General features: G+C 41.4%; 2 protein-coding genes across 2 annotated transcripts; both read left to right on the top strand.

The window, feature by feature from the left end:
- Window positions 1-5,361: 5,361 nt before the first annotated feature.
- Window positions 5,362-12,805, top strand: ciz1b (cdkn1a interacting zinc finger protein 1b; the record flags this gene model as incomplete). Its single annotated transcript, XM_083904613.1, has 13 exons — window positions 5,362-5,390; window positions 5,645-5,732; window positions 5,806-5,933; window positions 6,081-6,139; window positions 6,303-6,376; window positions 6,471-6,611; window positions 8,067-8,161; window positions 8,332-8,425; window positions 10,318-10,422; window positions 10,587-10,730; window positions 11,680-11,719; window positions 12,369-12,490; window positions 12,624-12,805. 13 exons carry the CDS (start codon window positions 5,362-5,364, stop codon window positions 12,684-12,686), a joined length of 1,182 nt encoding a protein of 393 aa, XP_083760739.1. The 3' UTR covers window positions 12,687-12,805.
- A 452-nt stretch (window positions 12,806-13,257) lies between these two features.
- surf4l (surfeit 4, like) lies at window positions 13,258-18,062 on the top strand (the record flags this gene model as incomplete). The annotated part of the gene is made up of 6 exons (XM_083904807.1): window positions 13,258-13,336; window positions 14,679-14,865; window positions 14,974-15,050; window positions 15,150-15,193; window positions 15,308-15,497; window positions 17,796-18,062. The coding sequence occupies exons 1-6, from the start codon at window positions 13,289-13,291 to the stop codon at window positions 18,060-18,062; spliced, it is 813 nt and encodes a 270-aa protein (XP_083760933.1). The 5' UTR covers window positions 13,258-13,288.
- Between the last annotated feature and the right edge of the window lie 1,434 nt (window positions 18,063-19,496).

Below are 19,496 nucleotides of genomic sequence, written 5' to 3'. Positions count from 1 at the left end.
ATTCTGCTTCAGTGAGCGACTAACTAATATTAAATATTCATAATATTTGTATCAGTCTGTATCATCTCTCTAAAAGTGACAGGAGGTTCAGGTTGTTTGGCACTCCTGAATTACAAACTTTATATATTTTAAAATAATAAAGGTGAAAAAACAACCTGTTGTTTCCTCTACCTTTATTGATGACAGGATTAAGATGAGAACAAAGACTCAACTTGAGTTATACTTGCCTTCAGAGTCGACTTAGACTTGACTTATGAAATATTTACATTTTCTAAAATATTGACGGGTTAAAGTTATCATTTGTTTTTGATACATGGAAAAAATTGGGTGTCTGCTGCTTCTGCGGCTTTGTGTACAAACCTGGCAACACCACTACCTGAAATTTCATTCGACACTTCAAATCCCACAATGGAAGGTAAGACAGGTTGTCTTTTTTTAAGCTTACGCCAGTTACCTTCTTGGTGGGTCAAAAGCTGGTTATGATAAGTAAGCGAAACATGCTCTTCTTTTAGACAAATGTTTTAAATTAGACAGTGTCCATATTCTTTACATTTAGGCCCTGTAGTTGTATTGATTTTCATTTTATTGATGTTAATTATACATCATATATATATGTATATATACATATACATAAACAATTCAGTTGTATGGAATCATGAACCAGTCCTTAGATGAGTAATGAGTAACCACTAGTTCAAAATGACTGGCTTTTTTTTTTGTTAAAGCATATTCAAATGTAGAATATCTGGGAAATCAACTTCAACTTCTATATTCATATGACTCCAATTGACTTGAGAATGACTTTGGACTCACTTGAAGGTTAAGGCTTGATACTTGCTCGTCACTTGCATGTGTGACTTAACTCCTACGTAAGGTTCTGTGCGAGTACCTCATACAACCACATTTTAAAAACCTCAGGCTAAAATCACAATTTGTTTTTATTTACAAAAATAGACAGTCATAAAAATAGTACTTGATTGATACAGAGCCCTGGTGTAAAAAACTGTGCGTGAACTGACCTCACATCAGTTTGAATTATGAAGAATGTAAATTGCATAATTGAGAATAAACACAACTTGCAGGAGCCCAAGCTGCTCAGACAGCAGCACGTCCAGAAAACCAGATTTAGTCCACAGGAAGTAGAACTCCTTTTAACTGCAGCAGCAGGAATAAAATCCTCTGCATCCATCCGTCTGTCTGTGTTTCCACTCAGCGGAAACTGAACCAACATGTGGTGAATCTATTAACCAACAGAAACTCAACAGCTGAGTTCCTGCTGCTCGGAAACCTCAGGCTGAGTTCAGCCTCTTTTCTGAAGACAGCTGATCCAGAGCCTGATCTTTTGTGCGTACAGTAAATCTCAGTACTGTGCAGACACAGTGGACCACAGCATATTTCTGACACACTGGTCTGTAACTACATCTCTAAACATTGTGGAGCTAAGGCTGGGCCCCTGAATCTGCCCTGGTCTGCAGATGATGTTAGAGCAATAAAAGGATTTCAGATTTTTCTGGGGGACCATGAGAAGATCCAGAAATGTCTCCACAATCTGAGCCATGTTTTTTTTCCCAACTCTCTCACACACACCTCTGAGTTTTCTAAGTCTATGAGGACCTCTGTGCTCAAACTTTGACAGATCATCCATTAGGGTCAAAGGAGCTCATTCTTGCATTTTCCTTGTATGAACCAGGCATAATGTCCCACAAGAAAATAAAATAAAATAAAATAAAATAACATGGTCGCGGGCCGATGTTGCATTGCCACGACGCCATGTTTCTACGGGAGCCTGTATAGACAAACCCGAGAGAACAAAACGAGCGCCGAGACGAGGCTGAGAGCGGATCTTTTTACGCGTTTAGAATGGAGGAGCACATGTATTTTACAGCGGATAAAGGAACACCAGTACCTGACCGTACGCCCGCACCACGGAGAAAGTCGACGAGGACGACATTTGACCGGCTGAGGATACCGTAGCGCTCAGGGAAGGGAGGGGGTGAGCAGAGGAGCAGTTCGTTGATGTAAATTTCAGCCTCTCCTCTAGATGTCACTATAAACTACTTACTTCACCTTTAAAGCCCATAACGCTCTTTAAAGAAGTGAGGACTAGCTAAAATGTCCTCACTCCGTATGGTTTATACCAGGGGTCTCAAACTCAAATGACCTATTGGGGTCAAGAGGGGGCCGGCCTAGAGAACAAAAAGTGGGGAAAAAAAACAACTGTTCACAATACTGAATTTATTGTATGTATGTAATGTATTAATATCAAAAACAGACATTTATTTTAAATTACATAAATAATAATCAGTCATTAAAATTCGCACCAGGAGCCGTTTCGGCCACTGCCATTCGTGGCTCGGGCCCTAACAAGTGTATTTATATATGTAATTGAATGTTGTATATGATACATTTAATAATGGGATATTTATGACCAAATGTCTTATGATTACTGTTATAAAAAAAACATTGCTAGCAAACATATATTATAGTCTGTCACCGTGCTGGCAGCTGTGCCTCAGCTACACACTGTGTTTAAAAGACGGTTGTGGGCCATGTTTTCATTATAACATGATATTAAGTGGGGGGCCGCATGTAATTGAATTGGGGGCCGCATGTGGCCCCCGGGCCCCCAGTTTGAGACCCCTGCTTTATAAGATTTTTGGTCCTCACAAATAGCGAAAAACACACCCACCGTCTGTTCATTTTGACACAGTGTCTCATTAATATTCGTGCCGATGAACACCAGAGATGACACAGGCACTGACCTTTGTGGCAGCCATGTTTGATGGAGTTTTTACAGATGGAGAGGGATAAAAGGATTGTGAAGTTATTGTTTGTAACATTTGTTTTAAATATTTGAAAGGAAATGTAATCCTCTACTGTACCACAACTCCATAAACAAATCTTTTTCAGTTTATGTGAACGTTACAGTACAATAAGGAGCTTTGTGTGAGGTTGGCTGCAACTACCTCATGTTTTGTTCTTTTTTGGCCTGGTCAAGGTTACTTCTTCAAAATATATCTTAATAAATGACAATGCTTTGCTTAATTCTCTGGTGAGGCGTCCTCTTTATGTGTTGTTTGTATTTATTGTTGAGGCAAATTATGTTTATTTGTTTGTTTCTTCCTGAGAATCCCGTCATATCAGTAAAGGAACAGAATCCATGCAGGCAGTGTCTGTGCAGCTGTCACCGTACTGTTGCCTACTTTGCTGTGTTTAATTTAGATTTTTTTTTTCTTCACTGAGAAACCAATGAAAAACATATTTCACTGTGAAAACATTTCAAGACGCAAATCAAGAACAGACACATCACAGAGCGCGAGAGAGAGAGCGATAGTGTGTGTGTGTGTGTGTGTGTGTGTGTGTGTGTGTGTGTGTGTGTGTGTGTGTGTGTGTGTGTGTGTGTGTGTTGTAAAAATTACTTTTCATTCCGTCATCTCTACTTTCTTTTCGGCTTTGACTCTGACACTCAAACTTTACAAAACCCTGACCTGAGTTTATATGAGGCTATAAGTTACCATGGTAACTGAAAAAAGCTCTGGGAAAATATGCCTTAAAGGTGCACTATGTAATAAATCTAAAGCAACTGGCCATAAATTCCTCCTAATATGTCACAGAGACTCAGGAATAATGTTCATATAACAAACTGAACTCACCAACAACAACAGTACAGCCAAAATATTTGCATTAAAAAAAAATATTTTGCAGACTGCAAATCATGTTTATGTTGTGAAATCATGTTTTGGCATGTGGCGCCACCTACCGCCGTCTACCAATCATTGCAGTCAGTAGAGTCTCAGCTGCCGAGCAACCACGGTTTGCCAGTTACGTCAGAAAACGAAACCTAAAATACCTGTATTTTGAATTTGAATGTAGTAACCGTTTTTGGCCACATTCTTACATATGGCACCTTTAATGGTTAGTGATCAACATCAGAGAGTACATCTCAAAACTGCTTGATGTGTGTGTGTGTGTGTGTGTGTGTGTGTGTGTGTGTGTGTGTGTGTGTGTGTGTGTGTGTGTGTGTGTGTGTGTGTGTGTGTGTGCGTGCGTGCGTGCGTGCGTGCGTGTATGTGTCAGGGGGAAGCTCCCATTTTTCTTCCCTGTTGATTAACAAATCACTCAACTTAAAACAAGTGGTGGACAGACCCTCAGCGAAAAAAATGACTGGAAACATAAACAGCCATTGTCACAAACAGACAAGATGCCAACATCACTGCAGCTCATTATACCCAGGAAATACCAAGAGATTCACTGCAGCCTACAAATCACTTCCAGACCTCTTCAGCCAGTCACAGCTCACGTCTGGGGGGGAGGTAGGATGTATTGTTTATGTACTCAACAAAGAGAGGACAGATACACACTTTTACACGGGGTCATTCGTTGTTCTATTGTTGTTGTGAGATTTAAATAAATGAAATGGAATAATCTATCACGCATTTACTTCAAATGTAACCTGGAGCCAGAACCAGACACATAATTAATTATTTATAGCTAATGGACACAGGTACAGGATATAAAATTGGAATAACAGTTCGGGTTTGTTCCACACTCCAGTCCAGTAGGTGGCGGTAAATGCACCTAAAAGCTGGTTGCCAACCGCCAATAAAAGCCAGGAGAGAAGAAGAAGTAGTAATTCCTCAGATGACCGCAGTTTTACCTCCAGGCCGCCAGGCGTCGACAGAGCAAAAAATAACAGATCCAGGCAGTCAATGTAGAGGAAGCTTTGCTTGTCGTCCCTTGTACAGAGTGGTAAGATGAGCGAATTTAAACTGTATTTCCATTACTTTGTGGCTCTTTTCACTAAAAAGGGTTTATGGAATTTATCAAAGGTCCAGTTGAGATAAATCATCAAATGTCTGCCTCGAATTGTTGCGACGACGCGCTTTATCCCGCTAACGTTAGCTAAACCTACAGACACTCGAAATACACGTTTGAAGTCTGCTAATTTTAAGTTCGTTTTAAGTCTGTAAGTAAATCTCTCTATAGCGCAGAATCTAAAGCGCTATAGCAATCGCAAAATGGAACTGATATATTCGGCGTAGAGCTGAAGCAGGAAATCTCTCGTACATAGTCACTTTAGCTGATTTAATTTCTTTATGGATTGGTATATCTAAACCGCAGGTGGATTTTACAGCTAAATAAAGGAAGTTGATATACAGTAAGTGATGTTACTCTCCACATTATTGTAAATAATATCATTTGAAGGCTGTACATATTGTTCCATAGTCGTCCAGACTCATGCAGCTGCTGTTAAAACAAAACAAAACATAACATAACTCTTTTAATTTAATATCACAGTAATGTTACTATGTACTGTTCTTATCTTTAGCCTTCCTATAGGGTCATAGTTGGTGCACAGACATGGTCAAACAGCAGCGGAGAGCAGACAGGTGAGCCTATCATCACACAACACTCACTTTGTTAGCACATATCAAATATCTAATCTGTCAATCACTGGCAGCAAAACAATGCATTTGTAGATTTATAGGTATGTAGAAATGATCGAGACAGCGTTTTGTAGTTGAAACAAAGCATCAGAATGACAGTTAAATTGCCCCTTGGGGACTAGCAAAGGTTTTTTTTAATTGAATTGTATTGAATTGAATTAAATGACCTCATGCTTCCTCTCCTTCTCTGTTGTCAGGTGTTTTTTACCTGCATCAGGTAATGCTGTGGCACAGGTTCGATTCCCTGTTGGCCCTATACAGAGGAGACCACTGCCACATCACCAGGTACATTCAAAATCCGGACGCTGTGTATCTGATGTCATGAAGACACTTCACTGACTCATATGTATGTTTAAAGGTGTCGGACAGGAAGTGGGTGTGTTCAGGAACAGGAAGCTCCACCACCACAGAGGAAGATAGAAGAGATAAAAATGACCCAGGACCTGATGGAGGATCAGGAGAGACAAAGAGGGGGAGACTCGATGGGTCAGTCAGAGATTTGTCAGTCTCCGCCATCATTGTCATGATGAAATGATGATAAGCACTCGTTTATTAAAGTGTGAGGCATTAACTGCAAGAGCACTGTAAACGAAACTGAGAAAAATGAGACTGTGTTGATAATTTTTCCCTTAGATCTGCCGAGTCTTCTGCATCATGTGACAAAACAGCCAGTGAAAGCAACTCTACAGGAGGTGTGTTTATCCCTGCTTGTGTACTTATACACTATGTTAGGCATTAATTGGTTATAAGCTTGGGGAAAACCCTTTGTTTAGGCTGTCCAAATGAACGGAAGACAATGAAGTGCCCTCAGAAGAACAGCTGTGCAAACCTGTGTCTCTGTGTGTGTGTTATCAGATGATATTTCATCCAGAGCTCCTCTCGACCAGCAGGAGTCAGCAGAGCATAGTGAGGACAGCAGAGCTGCAGAGGTGATTCAATCATTCATTTTTCACTGATGATCTGACACTAATTTTGACACTGACATGTTTGTTTGTTTGTGTGTGTGTGTGTGTGTGTGTGTAGTTGCAGAATGTGGGCTCACTAAAGGTCACAATCCAGCAGAGCAGTGACAACAGAGAGTTTGCACAGGCAGACCGAACGGTGGACAGAGAGAATGGTGGACTTCATTGTCACGTCTGTAACCTGTCCTGCTGCTCCGTGCAGGTGAGAGATACTGAATTTGACTGGATGAGCACCTTTCCACCATTAGCTTTAGATTTTATACTCTATACTCTATACTGTATACTCTATACTTAAAGCGGACCAAGACCGGAAGTTCCAATTAACGCTGTTTTTTATCTGCGTCATTACCTCGTTTACGAAGCCCTGAAATCAGTCAGTTTGTACTCGCTGGTCTTTTTCTTACTGTCTCTTTCATCTGAAGCATGGTTATAAATGTTACCCTTCTGTCTGTACCTGATACACACTTGATATGAAAACATTAGAGATCTTTGTTATAATGGGCTTGTCTTGACAATTCTCCAATCGTACCAATTCTGCTAAATTGTTTGATTCTTTCTATTTAGAGAGAAATAGAGAGTCTCTATTTCATGAAGTATTTTCATGCACATCTCAGCATATTTTACTTAGACTTTCACATTTAATTTTTAAAGGCGCCACATGTAAGAATGTGGCCAAAAATGGTTACTACACTCAAATTCAAAATACTGAGGTCTTTTAGGTTTCGTTTTCTCCGCCATTGTAGCTAAGACATAACTGGCAACCCGTGGTGGCTCAGCAGCTGAGACTCTACTGACTGCAATGATTGGTAGACGGCGGTAGGTGGCGCCACATGCCAAAACATGATTTCACAACATAAACATGATTTGCAGTCTGCAAAATATTTTTTTTTAATGCAAATATTATGGCTGTACTGTTGTTGTTGGTGAGTTCAGTTTGTTATATGAACATTATTCCTGAGTCTCTGTGACATATAAGGAGGATTTTACGGCCAGTTGCTTTAGATTTATTACATAATGCACCTTTTTTTTATCATTACCCCTGCAGACATCCTTATTAGTAGTGACCTTGAACAAAAGAGGAGTCTGTCTGTTTTGGTCCTTTATTACTTAGGGTCTAGGGTTTAATCAGAATTAATGGAGCTCCCAAGCTGCTCCTTGGGATTGTATTATTGTACCAAATGTATTCACTCATAATAGACAGTGACTCTGCATTTCTCTCGAACTATAATTAAACTTTTATTTTTATTAAATATGCCAAATCTGCAGAAACTGTTCCACGACACTGTCATGCAGCAGAAGTTGAGAAATGTTATACATTTTCCAAGTGGTAACACGGGCAGTAGCCAATCAAATCACATTCATGTGTTCAAGGTCAAAGTGATATAAGACTTCCAAAGGAGCTATTGTCCCCGAGTGCACCCATCAATGATGGATACCATGTCGCTTTATCACTTAAGTAATACCAATCCTTGTGATGAAGTAGTCCATGACAGGCAACTAACGGATAACCATTTAAACCTGCCTGCACCCACCATCAAGAGTTTAAGCATAAATTCTTCTACTTGTTAAGAAACAAGGGACACAATTTGATTGTATTTAACTTGAATTATACACCTTTTGTGTGTGCGTGTGTGTGTGTGTGTGTGTGTCCATCCAGGTGTTTCATAAACACATATCAGGAGCAGAACATGTGAAGAAACTGCAGGAGATCACACACTCAATCTGCCTCAAGACACAGACACTGCAGGACAGGTATGAATACACACACACTCACAAAGAAGTTTGCACCGCTATCTTCATCTTATCCTGACTACTGGTCCTGTCAAGTTGTTTTTATGCCAGAAAATGGCCTAAAGATGTAACAAAACACTCACGTAAACACATGCAAACACACTCCTTACTGTGTTCCTGTCTTCCACCAGGGGGCATCGGCCTCACACCAAGCGCTGGTGTGACACCTGTCAGACTCATTTCACCGGCGACGTCATTGTCCATCGAAGGACAAAACAACACAAGGTGAGCAATGGCAGGTTTCATGCTTTGGGTCATTGTCCATCTGCGCTGTGAAGCGCCGTCCAATGAGTTCTGAAGCATTTGGCTGAATATGAGTAGATAATATTGCTGGAAACCACCCGCTGCTTTTTGCCATTGTCAGCCATACATGCCCACGCCATGACACTACCACCACCATGCTTCACTGATGAGGTGGTATGTTGTGGATCATGGGCAGTTCCTTTCCTTCTCCACACTCTTCTCTTCCCATCACTGTGGTACAAGTTGATCTTGGTCTCATCTGTCCAGAGGATGTTCTTCCAGAATTATAACAGCTTTTTTAGGTGTTGTTTGGCAAATTCCAATCTTGTCTTCCTGTTTTTTAGGCTCATCAATGGTTTACATCTTGTGGTGAACCCTCTGTATTCACTCTGGTGAAGTCTTCTTTTGATTGTTGACTTTGAAACACATACACCTACCTCCTGGAGAGTGTTTTTGATCTGGCCAACTGTTGTGAAGGGATTTTCTTCACCAGGGAAAGAATTGTTCTGTCGTCCACCACAGTGGTTTTCTGTGGTCTTCCAGGTCCTTTGGTGTTGCTGAGCTCACTGGTGCATTCTTTCTTTTTAAGAATGTTCCAAACAGTTGATTTGGCCACACCTAATGTTTTTGTTTTGATTTTTCAGCCTAATGATGGCTTCTTCACTGACAGTGACAGCTCCTTGGATCTCATATTGAAAGTTAACAGCAACATATTCAAAATGCAAATGTCACTCCTGGAATCAACTCCAGAACTTTTACTGGCTTAATTGAAGATTAAATAATGAGGGAATAGCCCACACCTGTCCATGAAGTAGCTTTTCAGTCAATTGTCCCATTACTTTTGGTCCCCTAAAAAGTGGGAGGCACATACAGAAAGTGTTGTAATTCCTACACCGTTCACCTGATTTGGATGTAAATAACCTCAAATTAAAGGTGAAAGTGTGCAGTTAAAGGGACACTGTGTAGTATTTATGGGTTTATATTACCCAAAATCCACTTTTGTATACATATTATGTGCTCCTGCATTGTCTAGTCGCTGTATAATATTCTTTGTTTCATTTTCGTAGTGTTTCAAAAAGTCATGTAAAATAACATGGTCGCGGGCCGCTACTGCATTGCCACGCGAGAGAACAAATCAATCGTCTCTTTACTTGTAGCGGAAGTCCCGCCTCCACTCTCTCCGCTTCGTCTGCTACGGCCGCGGTAGCTCGCCCTCTCCCTCGCCTCACGAACCTCATCTGCTGACAAGGAGAAAGACAACGAGGACGACATTTGACCGGCTGAGGATACCGTAGCGCTCAGGGAAGGGAGGGGGTGAGCAGAGGAGCAGTTCTTTGTTGTAAATTTCAGCCTCTCCTCTAGATGGCACTATAAACTACTTACTTCACCTTTATAGCACATCTTGTTTGTTTCATTTCAAACCCATTGCAGTGGTGTATAGAGCCAAAAAGAAGAGAATTTTGTCGATGTCCCAATTTTTATGGATCTGACTGTATATGTATGTCTGTGTCTGACCCAATACAAACTCTGCTTAATGGCATATTTGACTCAAAATGGGACACTGACTGACGTAGAAGACTTCCTATTGGACTAGAGAAGACCTGAGACTAGTATTTGATAGGGATGCACCGAAATGAAAACTGTCGGCTGAATCTGAAAATCAGGAAACACTTTGCTGAAACCGAAACCGAAACACCAAAAGAAATGATTATGCCAATTCTGTACCATTTTTTTTTTAAATCTAATTGTGTTGTTATGGCTGTGACTGTGTGTACTTACCTCACAAAAGTCAAGGCATTGCAGTTGTATAGATGAATATTCATGCTTCAAAGAATAAATCAATTAAGGCTCTATTTTCTTGTTTTGTTTTCCAGATGTGTAAGCAGCTGTGTCGTCCCTTCTGTCCAGTGTGCAAGCATCACTTCAGGACTCCAAGGAAGTTTGTGGAGCACATGAAGTCTCCAGAACATAAGCAGCAGGTCAGCAGCTCACCTCGCCCTCACAGTAAGGGGAAGTCGACGTTCTCTGGCGTCTCAGTGTTTCTTCGAAACAAAAAGAAAATGACAGGCCTCATGTTCAATGCTTCTAATGACCAGCTCAGGTCATGTGATGCAGGGTCCATTTGATTCTTTGTCTCCCACAGGTGCATCTGCATGAGGCTCAGGAGGAGGAGCTGATCACAGTGGATGCTGTGGGCTGCTTTGAGGAAGAGGATGAGGAGGAGGAAGAAGAAGCAGCAGAAGTAGCTGATGAAGAGGAGTCACAGGCAAAGGAGAAAGCGTTACAGGTATGTTTTCTAATCTTTTCTAAATCTTTTCTAGTCTCACATGCCACAGCTGAACACACTGGTTGATAGAAGTTGGTTGATGGCCTTTTCCTTCTCTCTGATTTCCATATACGCAGAGAGTTGCGGTCACATGTACTTGCCTGTGATTCTACTCTTGCACTAAAATAACGATAGGATCTGTGTCAGTCTTGCACTAAATCGTCTTACCTGGACCATGCACTACAGTGTGTATGTAGTCACAAATGGTGGGCTACACACAGAAGCATACAGGGTTCCCACAGGTCCTTGAAATCCTTGAAAATTTGTGAATTGAAAGTTTTTGAAAATTAAAGTACTTGAATTTTGTGCAAGAAAGAAGTTAAGTTGATATTTAGGTCAATGTCTCCCGTCACCAATGTGCCCTTGTCTGTTACAGCACCATCAACTGTTTCATACACCCTGCATTGCTTAGTATTAGTTGACGAGGCCTAATAACTTGTGGTGTTGTGGACACTGTTCACTGTATCTGCACCATTTACATGAGATTCAATACTGAACAATGAGAAAGTAATGTTAAGCAAGAGAGAATGACACATGCATGAAAATGCAAATTTCAACATATCTTCTGGACAATCACTGCAAAGCATACTGCATATCAATAAAAGTGGACGCCATGGTCTCTTACAAGTTGTCCTCCCATCATGTCAGCAAATTCAGTACTTGAATTTTATGGAAATGGTCCAGGAAAGTCGTTGAAAGGTACTTGAATTTGATGCCAACCAAGGTGTGGGAACCCTGTACATGCCAAGCACTGTAGCAGAGACTTACAGATGCACAAACTATGAAGTTGTCCTTTGTTTCTGTTTGGTCTGTTTAAAAAAATAGATAAATTCAGCTTATAATCACTGTGTGTGTGTGTATGTGTAATCACTGTGAGTGTAATCACTGTGTGCGTGTGTGTGTGTTGCAGACAGCTAACACGGAGGACTACAACCCTCATACTGCATACGGTGGGTTAATGAGTGAGGTGTACCAACTCAAGCCAAGCTACTGTATATCCACACACTTTGCAGTTTATTAATGGATTAATTCAGCCCCTGAAATGGAAAATCTTGGGGAAAAAAATGTCATTAGTTTTAAAACTGCACTACTGATTTAATGTCTGGCAGGAAAAGATATGTTTGAGTTAGCCTCGTTTGCTGCATTATCTGTTGAAACTTGTCATTACTACCCTGTGTAACAGCTTTAAATCCCTTTGGTTTGCATAGGCTTGGAAGGCATTATGTAATTCAGACAAGCTTTTGTTTTTGTGTCTATAGCAACTTGAGTGGACATGCCTTTCACACCGTTGAAACATATTATGCAAATGAAGAACGGCTCCGCCATTGTAACCCCAAAGCATTAGTCAACAAAAAGGGAGGAGGAATTGGCAAAAAAAAATGATGGAAGAAGGGAGAAGGGATAGAATAATTCTATCCTTTCTAGTAAGAGAAGGCCACCATAGTTCAGGAGTGCAGGAGTCCTTCATTTGTTGTACTCTGCAGTCTTAAATTCGTATGCACTGGACCTTTAAATGTCATGTTCTGTAATAAATACATATGAATATTTTTTTTAAATAATATATAAATGATTATTAATATACCGTCTCTGTCTCAACAGGAAGTAGTTTTGTGGTTCCTATCTCTGGTTTCCTGTGTCGACTCTGTAATAAGTTTTTCCACAGAGAGGCGACGGCGCGACACGCACACTGCAGGACACACACACACTTCCTCAACCTACAGGTAACACACACACACTCGCTCGCACACCTAGAGTCGAGTCTTAGCTACCATGTCGTCTTCTGTTTCTCTTGTAAAAAGTGAACTTGTATGTACACACACATAGAAAATCAATTTGTGTTGTTTTGTGTTTCAGAGCCACAGAGCTCAGAGGACACTGGAGAAAAGTGACGACGACATCACACCTGCTCTAACCTGACCTCTTCAATTTCCCATCATGCATCTTTGTGTCATGTTGACATTTTTTTCATCAGCTCCAAATCCCCATGGGAGGATAGTTGAAATGGGGCTTTGTATTATGGGGCATTATATTACACAAGTTAGGCCACAAAATAAGAGTTTTGAGTGAGGTATATATATTGTGTATTATATATACAGATATTACTTTAGCAAGAAATCAAATTATTTAAACAGTAGGTAGCTTAAATATTCATAGCTGTTAATATTTATGAGTTAATGTTATCAGCCACATAGAAAGAGACAACATGAACAAAAGGTTTGGTTGTTATTATAAAATAAATCTGTTGTGCAAACCGACGTTTTTCGTCTTCTAACAACTGCTGGATTTTAATTATTTCACAATATTAGTTTTATTCTGGTAATTAAAAAACTGTCAGTCCACGTGGCATGCTGTACACTGGTGCGCCGACAGAGGGCGCGCTCCCGCTAGTCGCAGAGGATTGTGGGTCGGAGACAGCGGTAGAGCATCATCAAAGACCAAGACGGCGGGACTGTGCCTATACTTTAATCTGACCTGGGTTTAGTTTGTCCGCATTGAAGTGCCTTAACAGCGGAAAAACCATGGGACACGGTGACTTGATGAGTAAAGCGGAGGATGTGGCGGACCAGGTGAGCTGCTCGCACCAGGAAACACACACCCTTGGCCGGCCACAGACGGGGCAGGGACTCGGGACAGGCAGCTCCGGATGACTTTCGCTGCTTCAGAATTCTGATTAAAAACTCTTCCATGTCACGCAGCGTCGTGTACGCGTTATGCATCGTCATGTTGTAAACCTCCATCCAAACAGAACTTTGTGTACGCAGAAGCTGAACTTGTAGTAACTTTTCAGGCAGCAGTAGTCTGGTGTAGGCAGCTTTAAACCTCAACTGTGTCAAAATGTTCTCCGACTAAAGAATGCACAGGTCGTTCTGAGTAAATAATTGTATACAAGTATGGAGTCGCTTTTCATGTTGCGTTCAGGGCCTTCAGCTGCTTTCAAACTGCTAAGAACATCTGCTGAAACACGGAAACTGAAAACGAACGTGTTTTATATGGATTTGGTTTGATCGAGATATGTTTTTCTATTACCCACTGTCGCAGAGACGGAAGTCGCATAATAATAGAACCGAGGAGTTTAGAAACAAAAGCAAACTCGCTACTTCTGTAAAGTTTGGTCAGTAACACGTATGCCGAAAGAAGGAGGGGATCACAGTTGTGTACGCGAGGTCATCAGTTATGTGTTACCCATGTTAAGTCGCCGCCCACAGGCGAGGAAGTATGAAATCGACAGGTTTCTGAATGGGGATTGGTGAGGTGATTCTTGATCCATTAGGGAGTGATGCGTTTGTGTTTTTTGGCGTGTCCGTACAAAATGAAACACTAAGCCAGTGTTATAATATTATATTAAGTCAATGATTGTATGAACTAATTACTCATTTTTTCTTTCTTACTTTAAAGGTGCATTATGTAATCAATCTAGAGCAACTATCTGTAAAATCCTCCTAATATGTCACAGAGACTCAGAAATAATGTTCATATAACAAACTGAACTCACCAACAACAACAGTACAGCCAAAATATTCACATTAAAGAATATATTTTGCGGACTGCAAATCATGTTTATGTTTTGAAATTTCGGCATGTGGCGCCACCTACCGCCGTCTACCAGTCATTGCAGTCAGTAGGGTCTCAGCAGCCGAGCAACCACGGGTTGCCAGTTATGTCTGAGCTACAATGGCGGAGAGAACTTAAAAGACCTGGGTATTTTAAATTTGAGTGTAGTCACCGTTGTTGGCCACATTCTTACATATGGCGCCTTTAATGACAGTAAACATAGGACTGTCTCTGTCCTCGCCTGTTTGAGACACACTCGCCTCTGTTCTCACTACTAACCCCACATTAGGTCTCAGTGTTGTTAATCTGGTTTTTAACCTATAATATTGAAATAGAATAACTCCGCCCCTCCTGCAGTTCCTCCGGGTCACCAAACACTACCTCCCCCATGTGGCCCGCCTGTGTCTGGTCAGCACCTTCCTGGAGGATGGGGTCAGGATGTGGTTTCAGTGGGGGGAGCAAAGCGAGTACATCGACTCCAGCTGGGGCTGTGGACGCTTCCTTGCTAACTTCTTTGTCCTTCTCAACCTACTGATACAGCTGGGTAATACACATGGACGCGCACAGTACACAGAGTTCACCAACCACCTGTTACTGAACTAAAGTCATTTGGATGTTTTCACCTCCCTCTCTGTCTCTCTCTCCTCTGCAGGTGGCTGTGTGTTGGTCCTCAGTAGAAACTTTGTTCAGAATGCCTGCTTTGCTCTGTTTGGCGTCATAACCATGCAGGTACAAATGAGATCATTTCAGTTTTACCGCATTAATGGCTGATTTATATCTTGTGAGCACAGCATCAGTTTTACTGTGAAAGTCTTTGTTCCTGTGCAGACTTTGGCCTACAGCATCCTCTGGGACCCCAAGTTCTTAATGAGGTGAGTCCATGACCTCTGACCTATGATTAGATCAGTCTATAGATGCAAGACAGTTTGAATGTAACTTTTGTACTAATAATTCATCTCAAACGAAGAATAACCCTGTCTCTGCAGGAACCTGTCACTAGGGGGCGGTCTCCTCCTCCTTTTGGCCGAGTGCAGGGGTGAAGCTCGCAGCGTGTTCGCAGGAGTGCCCTCCCTCGGTCATCAAAGTTCTCCGAAGCACCTGCTGCAGCTCGGGGGGCGAGTCCTCCTCATCCTTATGTTCATGACGCTGCTGCACTTTGACCTCAGCCTCTTCAGTGTGAGTCTCTGCAACAACACGACACACAGCAGTGGTGTTTCAGGAGCTATAGTGTCTGGTGTTTTCCAGGGCCTCAACACATTTACAGCTCACAATGTGAGCGGTTGTACATGCCGTAGATTCATATTTCTGTTTCCTGGGACAGTCACTGGATTTACTGCGTCAACACTGAGGAAAAGCAAAAGTAGAACGATGTCATATGAGTTCCTCTCACACCTTTAACCCTATCCATAAACCTCATACTGTACAGCAGGGGTTCTCAAGTTTTGATACCTGAGGGCCAATTTAGGAACCCAACATTGGAATGAGGTCCGCCAAAGGAAAACAAAAGGAAAAAAAACAGAAACAAATCCCATTGTTATAATTTTAATGACCAGATTGCAGTTCTACAATTTAGCGTTAAGTAATATAAGTGTTAATATAATGTAATTTAAGCATTAATATAATAATGCTTTATAATTTACTGGGTAATTACCCAGTATTTTGGCCATTGTTCTTACCTTCTAATTACAGGTTAATACCAAGTAACGCATAATATTTATATATAACCAAGTAATATTTCTGTTAACATATATTTACTGGGTAAATACTTGTAATTGGGAGCTGTAGCTACCTGCTAATTACCAGCTTTTAACCCAATAAATCACTAAAATTCACCATATAGAAACCAGGTAAATACCCAGTATTTTTGTTTACACGTGTTGGTCTGTATCCAGTAATGTCCAATAAACATATAACAAGCTTAGTAGCTCCTGGATTAAAACTATCAACTGTAATTCATTGCGGACCGCCAGAAATGTTTCTGTGGGCTGCCATTGGCCCCCGGGCCACACTGAGAACCAATGCTGTACAGCTTACTGTACAGTATGAGTGTTTTTGTATATATATATGAAAAACGGACCGTGTTCGACAGGGGACCCTTTTCACTGCTGCACCACACATGCCTCGGGCTTATCTGAAGCAGTAACTGTTGTAGTAAATGCAGCAATTTATCAATTTAATCCACCACCTTAGCAGAAAACACATCTTTTCTCATGCATGACAAAATACCGCTGTATTCCTTGAAATCGTAATTTGGCAGAAAAGCACTTATTTCTGCCAAATGAAAATCAGTTGCCCCAAATTGACCTGAACAATAGCCTCAGTTAAATAAATAACTGAATAAATATAAATAATATAAATCTGAATCCCAATACCACCCCTTAGCCCTCCCCCTTCCCCCTACCCCTTTGTCAGAATTCCCCTTGGCCCTCAAAACAGAGTTGAGGGTGCTAGGGGTAAGAACGTTCCCCTAAGAAATGAGACACACCTCCATTATGTCATCACGTCGTCTGGACATGACACTCGCGGACTGCTACATCAACAAGCCGATGCGATGCGATGCTTGTTGATGTAACAATCCAAAAATGCCGTCCTCACAAGTAATGTCTGTTGCCTGGGCTATTTTTCAGTTTTTACGACTGTCAGCTGCTAACCAACGACATCAGCGGCGACACTGACATGAGGAGTGTTCCCCCAAACACAGTTACAGCGACTGCAGACCCGCTGCATTACCATAGCCACACACACAGACACACACACGTAAATAGCGATAGCAGCTAGCTAACCACTTACGAAAGGAACGCCGGGATAGCATCGGCTACGACTAGCTAGTAATTCAAAAACAAACTTGACTAGTGATTCAGAAACACGGTTGACAATTGAAGAAGACCACAATACAATCATTACACATGACTGTCGTAATTAAAATACAAAAAATACGTTTGTGCGAGTCTTTAACGGCCGGCTTTCAAACTTCGCTGACAGGTGAGGCGGTGGAAACTGGGAAATTCCTCGAAGCCCTCCGTTTCAAGTGCGGTCCTGAGGAAGCTTCGTTTCAAGGGCTACGTAGCCCTACGGCTTGGCCCTACCCCTTAACCCTTATGAGAAATGAGACGGCCCTACCCCTCACATGAACGCGCAAAAACAAGGGGTAGGGGGAAGGGGGAGGGCTAAGGGGTGGAATTGGGATTCAGCCTAAGTCTTGGATATCTTAAGAATATGTTTCTTTGATCTTTTCCTCTTTGCCAAAGCCCATAGAGAACATGAGTATTGTTAGTTCGTGGAGAGATGGGATCTGCTGGTGTAAAAGGATTTCAAAAACCAACATCACAAAATAACATATTTGAAGTTGCTGGAACATTTGCTTCAAATGTCCATTCCTAACTCACCTCAGAAGAGGTCGGTCTGTCAGAATGTGGCGCTGCACTAACCTGTCCTGTTGGTAATGATGTTCTAATCTTCTGTTCTGGCCTTCAGGTCCTGCAGAACCTGGTGGGCACAGCGTTGATCATCCTGGTGGCGGTGGGCTTCAAAACCAAGTTGGCGGCGTTGACTTTGGTCGCCTGGCTGCTCTGCATCAACTTCACCTTCAACGCCTTCTGGACTGTGCCCTCATACAGACCCATGCATGACTTCCTCAAGTACGACTTCTTCCAGACTCTGTCGGTGATCGGCGGCCTGCTGCTGGTGGTGGCTCTGGGGCCTGGAGGCGTGTCTATGGATGAGAAGAAGAAGGAGTGGTGAGGGTGGAGTAGAAGGTGAAGGAAAAGACTGATGAAAGTCACCGTATCGTCCTCTTGATACGCCATCACTCCATTCTTCTCAGAAAATGGGAACATTGAATATTAGCTTTTTTTTTCTGTTTTTATAAACATCAGGAAAAAGATAAACTTTTCCTCCCATTTTTAATTTATGATATTTCAGTTTCTTTTATGTACAAAAGCGACAGTATTCTGTGTGCTGAGGCTGTCGGCAAGGAGAAGACTTCTCTTGAAGACGCACTGAACATTAGAATCTATGAAATACTGACAGTTTCTGTCTGTTCTCTCCAGTCTCTGTCTTTCACTCTCTCTGTCTTCACCTCTTTATCTCTTCTGTCTCTAATGTGTCTGTCTCCTCTGTCAGCTGTGACAAAGTTGTTATACTTTTGTTATTGTAGATGTGTAATAAATACATCATTGCAGCATTGTGAAGTGTATTTTTTTATATATATATAATTCTCCAGTTGCAAATAGGATGATCTTATTTGCTGGTAAACCTAACTAAAACACAATTTTAATCTAACCCTAAAACCAGGTCTTGACCCTGAAAAGATCCTTAAATATCTATGATTTTACTCATTTTATTAAAGGTGCATTATGTAATAAATCTAAAGCAACTGGCCATAAAACCCTCCTAATATAATGTCACAGAGACTCAGGAATAATGTTCATATAACAAACTGAACTCACCAACAACAACTGCAAATCATGTTTATGTTTTGAAATCATGTTTTGGCATGTGGCGCCACCTACCGCCATCTACCAATCATTGCAGTCAGTAGAGTCTCAGCTGCCGAGCAACCACGGGTTGCCAGTTACGTCAGAAAACGAAACCTAAAAGACCTCGGTATTTTAAATTTGAATGTAGTAACTGTTTTTGGCCACAATCTTACATATGGTACCTTTAAGCAATAATTAGAGATTAGATTACAAATAAATAGAACAGATTCCTTTTAGGAATTTTCTGGCTCACGCTAAAGTAATTTATTTTCTGAGGAGCTATAATCTCTGCACGGGCTTTTAAAAAAAAACGTAATCTGTGTTTGCTATAGAATTAGTGTTGACTATCCGTTTAATTGCCAAAGTTTTTAGAACACCTGTAATTGCGTAAATATAAAAATTGCGTTACATTTTTAGAGAATAAAATTCATGGATAATGTTCTTAAAGGTGAACTTTTTTTCTGTTTTTGTTCCCATAAGGAAAGCATGTCCCCATAACATGAGTCATACCTGAACAACACACACACACACACGCACGCACGCACGCACGCACGCACGCACGCACGCACGCACGCACGCACGCACGCACGCACACACACACACACACACACACACACACACACACACACACACACACACACACTGTTGCAGCTGCTTTTTGCAGAAATCAATAACTCATGATTGTGTTGGCTGTGTG

This window comes from Microchirus variegatus (assembly GCF_963457635.1).
Source record: "Microchirus variegatus genome assembly, chromosome: 18".
Lineage (NCBI taxonomy): Eukaryota > Metazoa > Chordata > Actinopteri > Pleuronectiformes > Soleidae > Microchirus > Microchirus variegatus.
The sequence above is the reverse complement of the archived record's forward strand: the minus strand, read 5'-3'. Positions and strand labels throughout refer to the sequence as shown.